This window comes from Merops nubicus, unplaced genomic scaffold, assembly GCF_000691845.1.
Source record: "Merops nubicus isolate BGI_N331 unplaced genomic scaffold, ASM69184v1 scaffold50643, whole genome shotgun sequence".
Taxonomy (NCBI): domain Eukaryota; kingdom Metazoa; phylum Chordata; class Aves; order Coraciiformes; family Meropidae; genus Merops; species Merops nubicus.
Window position 1 is genome coordinate 1 of NW_008599229.1, and position 5,100 is coordinate 5,100.

At 45.6% G+C, this 5,100-nt stretch overlaps 1 protein-coding gene across 1 annotated transcript; it reads right to left on the reverse strand.

Moving 5' to 3' along the window:
• Window positions 1-999: 999 nt before the first annotated feature.
• NFU1 (NFU1 iron-sulfur cluster scaffold) lies at window positions 1,000-4,234 on the reverse strand (the record flags this gene model as incomplete). The annotated part of the gene is made up of 3 exons (XM_008937282.1): window positions 1,000-1,047; window positions 1,812-1,986; window positions 4,171-4,234. Coding segments are annotated over 3 exons (287 nt in total), but the record flags the coding sequence as incomplete, so codon positions are not given.
• Between the last annotated feature and the right edge of the window lie 866 nt (window positions 4,235-5,100).

Consider the following 5,100-nt stretch of genomic DNA (forward strand, 5'->3'; position numbering starts at 1 on the left):
CCGGGGCCGCACTCCCGGCCCTGCAGCCCAGGGGACGCGTTCCCGCCAGCGCCAGGCACCGGGAGGAAACCAAACCCCCCAGGCACAAGTAAACAGAAGTTACTTGTAAAGACCAACTGACGTATTTCGATTTCAGAACAATAAATATTTCTCTTCCCAGAGGCTGTGAAGCTGGGACGTGTCCTGCTCTGCCACGTCTCCCCTCAGGCAGCCAGGGCCCAGCCAGGGCCCACACCTCCCGTCCCACCAGCCAGCAGAGCACTGCAGAAACACCTTCTGCAAGTTTAAACAGACCCCTAACAGTGGCTGAGTTATTTGACTTCTAAGTAAGCTAATTAGTCTACTTCCTAAAGCTGATAAGGATCATCTTCAAACTTTTAAAAGATACAAGTTTTATAACAAACAACTCACACTTTTTGTTCCTGTTGCTATTGTTTGCACAGTGCAGGTAACTTCCACAGGCAAGGGCAGTATTATATCCTCCCAGACAGAGAGCTAAGTTACAGGTAACTTCTCACACAACAAATTTGATACAAATAAAGGTTTTTAGTGAGACTTCATAAAATTAACATTCCTGAATTCATCAGCTATAGGGGAAGGGCAGATAGTCTTGCAAGCCCCATAATGAGGTTCTGGGGAACAAAAATGAACCTCTGGTAGTTCTGTACCACAAAAAGCAGTCAAGAAACTTTACTTTGGCCTTCTCTTTTTTCAGTCTTGAATTTTCTGTATGAAAGAACGATGCAGAGACACAACACCAGTTTTAAACCCCACCACTTCTTTCTTAAGAGACAGTAAAAAGCAGAGCACAAGGGTTCTTTTTCTGAAGGCAAGGCATTTAATAAATTAGTGAACAAACTGCTTCAAATGATGATACATTTTCACAGATAGAAGTACAACTATTTTTTGGAAAAGAATGGCAAATTTGGTTGCTCCTCAGCACACATAGTTTACATACACCAAGAGGTGAATACTCATTTGGCCATAGATGATGCTAGCTCAAGTAGGATTTGCTTGTGTCTCCACGTCGTCATCATCGTCAACGACCTGAAATCAAATCCAGAAGTAGCTCAGGGAACAGTTTAAACCCTGTCCCACAGGACTGCACAGAGGACTCAGCACATTGAATCCTTGCTGGACTCAAGGAGGGCAGCAGTTATTCCACAGTGCTGAATGTCAGGGGGCACATGAAGGTAAGAAAAACTTGTGAGGAAACGTGGCTGAAATAATAAAGTCATAGAATCATTCTGGTTGGAAATGACCTTCAAGATCATCATGTCCAACCACTAACAGAAGCTGCTTAAGTTATTACAAAGGCCATTAGAACAATCACTACAGCATGTCAGATTTTTAACGAGAAAGCAAAGGAATCTGCATTTCAGGGGACAGAGGCTTGACCCTTACCACACAAAGCACAAAGGCAACAACCACTGGCAAACAAAGAGTGTCCAGCTGTGGGCTCCTCAGCAGAAGAGTGACACGGGCAGGCTGGAGAGAGTCCCAGGAAGGATCACCTCCCTCAGCCTGCTCCCAGTGCAGCCTGGGGCACTGCCATCACCTTGGCCATGAAGGCAGCTGCTGGCACCCACCAGGACCCCAGGCGCCCTTCAGCACAGCATTCTGGTGCACTGGGCCATACAGGACTTGGCAGAGTTCTGTACCTTCTGCTAAGATACAGGTGCTGTCTTGGAAAAACTGCATCTAGACATCCTGTGCCTAATTGCCTGGTTTAAATTGCCAACCTGCCCATGCTGGAAGGGGACAAAGCTCTCCATGCAAAAGGGAGCAGCCGTGCTCTCCCACCAACCCACCTGTTCCACGCCTTCCACCTCAGGGATGTAGAACTGGAGCATGTTCTGTATCCCGTTCTTCAGGGTGATGATGGAACTGGGACAGCTGGTGCAGGAGCCCTGCAACTTCAGCTGCACAATCCCATCCTCAAAGCCTTTATAAATAACATCCCCACCGTCTTCCTGCACGGTCGGCCTGGTGGAACACAACACTCCATTAAAGCAAGCACAGCTGAGATACGTTTCCTTCCAGAAATCCCCAGTAAAGCTCAATTTAATGCAAACCAAAGAGCCAGCAGGACATAGCAACTGAAGCCCTCTTTCTCCACAGCCATGTAGGTTGAAGTCTCCAACAACTCCCACCTTGCTGGACTCTCACACTGACAGGTACTGCTTTCCCACAGGGCATTAAGCAAAACATGTTTGTAATGAATACAGCAGCACAGGAAGGAATCATTGAAATTCTGGGGGTGGGCACAGGCACCTCAGAGCAGAGCTTGATTCAGCCTGCACACTGACTCCTTTGCCTCGAGGCCCTGTCTAGTGTTGGGATGACTGTCTCCACTGTGTGCTGACAGTGATAGCTGTGTCCCCCCACAGGGAGCCTGTGTCTCCTCACCAGGGACACTGATACCAAGTCCTGAAGTGTTTCCCTAAAGGAACATGCAGTTCACCATAGCTTACACCTCCAACTGTAAAAGCTCAATCCTGCTAATGGGAGGAGAAAGCAGCATCTGGTAAGATCACATCCCAGACCATTAGCATTTCTGCAGCCTGGTCTCCTGTGCCAGCACAAATGCCCAGCATTGTAACTGTATCCCCATAGCAACATTTTTCAGGACTAAGCTAAAACCATCAAGTTACTCTAACAGAAGTTCTTTATCCTGATTTCCAAAATAACTCTTTGAGAGCTACACTCCTAAGAGAATAATCTATGAATCTGACACATTCATTAACAACTCACCATAGCAAATTATCTCCATTCCAGGAAGCCAAAGAACATGAGCAGAAATTCCATCTTTCTTCTTTGAGATTAACTGTAACACACTACAGGGCCTTTCAGATCTACATTCCTTCCACCCTGCACCTTCTGACTTCTTTTGCAGGTATTTTTAATCGACTGAACAATCAATGCTCTGTGGGCATCACTAGTTTATATACAGCTTCTGTGACCTATCCTGCTGTGAAAGGCAGCAAGGTTCACCACTGCTCACGTTCTCATGAACAGCTTCTTGGCCTACTGAGGGCTACAGGGGAAAGGAGAGAGAGGAAAAGGTGGGAAAAACCAGAAATCTGGGCAGGAGCTCTGTGACTGTTACAAAAGGCTCCTGGGGAAGCGAGGGCTAACACACCAGAGGAGCTTCAGTGCCCAGACAGGCAGCCAGAGCAGGGCCTCCTGAGCCTCTCCTCCTGTCCTGGCCTTGCACAGCACAACACTTGGGCTACACATGTCACACCTGCTACACAGGCTGAGGAAAAATGTTCCAGCTTATTTCTGCTTTTCTACCTCTTTCCTTTCAGGAAAATTAACCAGTACCCTGTGGCAGCTTAGAGATAACCAAAGTGGTATTTTTAAATATCACTTTTCAAATGCCACTTTTAAAATAACAAAATTAAAATGCCCAGGTTCATCAGAACCTGGCTCCTAAAATTTGTTAGCTGGGGAAGATGTCATCATCAGATACCACAGCTTCAGGAACACACTAGACATTTTCCCCTGCATCTACAATGGCCAGTTGCTTTTCCCTTTCAGCTCGCTTTGGAAGGCAATTAACGAGCACAAGAATATACTTCAGGTAAACAACATGATCCACAGCCCCTCCTGAGACTTCATGAGGTACCAGCAGTTTCTGAACTCAGGCTGTGATAAAATACCAATAAATTGCAACAGAATGCAGGGACAAAAACCACTGAATCCATGCAAGGGAAGGGAACACACTAGTACATTTTACTTTAGAGTATCACACAAGAGTCTAAACTACTTTGGAATACTTGGCAAGGAAGGACTACTACAACTAAGACAACAGAGGAAAAAATAGTTACTGTAAAAGCCAAGTGTTGCTTTCACTGTTTTAAAATAGCCAGGTGAAACTCAAGAGAGCTGTTTAAACACATGCTGGTGGGTAAGACCCTGCGCTGTGGAAACCACTCAGCAAGGACTCTGTTCAGCACATGCTTTGCTTAAACAGGAAAACTAGATAGAAAGTTTTCAACTACAGGCAAACAGCATTCTCAGCTCTGGCCAGTTCTGCACTTTAAACCCCCACGCCACATATGGAACCATGAAATCACACATCCCCAAAGAAAAATGCACTGCTCCCTAAATAAAGCCAAGCACCCAGACTGACTCTCTCCCTCAGGCAGCCACGGCCCCATTTACCTTATCCTTGTATCCAGCAGTTCTTTAATCATCAGCACAACTTCATCATCTTCCTCTGATGCAGCTTGGGAAGAGAAAAATGTGCAAATCAGAACTTGGAGAATTGTGATGTGATTACTCACACTGTATATGCATAAGGGCAGAATGAAATAGCAGAAAAACACTGCTGAGGGAACTGAAACCAAAAGTCTTGATTCAGAGTGAGTATCTTTTTCTGCATTATCATATTTACATCCCAGGCTCTTGCCAACAAACCCAGCCTTGGTTCAGAGCCCTTCTCACCAGGGAAAGGCCTTAACAAACAACAGCAGTGCCACCAACAACTAACACTCAATAAGGCTGCATGGGTCAAGGGCAGGGTCCTCAGAAGGAAAAGTTTTAGCAGCCTAAAAAAATTCAGCAGAACAATTTTGACTATCTGGGTTCAGCAGATGCAGTTTTAGTCTAGCAGAGGCATTTTTAAAGACAACTTTAACAAATACAATAAAGTCCATGTTAATATTGAAATGAAATCCAGGCACAATAGAGCAGAGAGGAATTAAACAGTTGTAATATTCCTTAAAACACATGAAAAATCGTTTTAAGTTGGGAAGTTGCAAATGAGAAAAAAGACAAAATACTCCCCCCTTGAGCTAAACTGTAAGTTATCTCAGCCACTTTTTAGAACAATTTGGAGAAGACTTCTTCAGATCATAGGGTTATTAAGGTTGGGAAAGACCTCTCAAGACACCAAGTCCACCCATCACCCAACACTCCCATGACCACTAAACCATGCCCCCAGGTGTCACACCTACACGTTTTTTGAAGCCCTCCAGGGCTGGGGACTCCAGCACCTCCCTGGGCAGCCTGGGCCAAGGCCTCAGCACTCTGGCAGGAAAGAAATTCTGCCAAATATTCAGTCAAAGACCTCCCCTGGTGCAACTTCAGCCC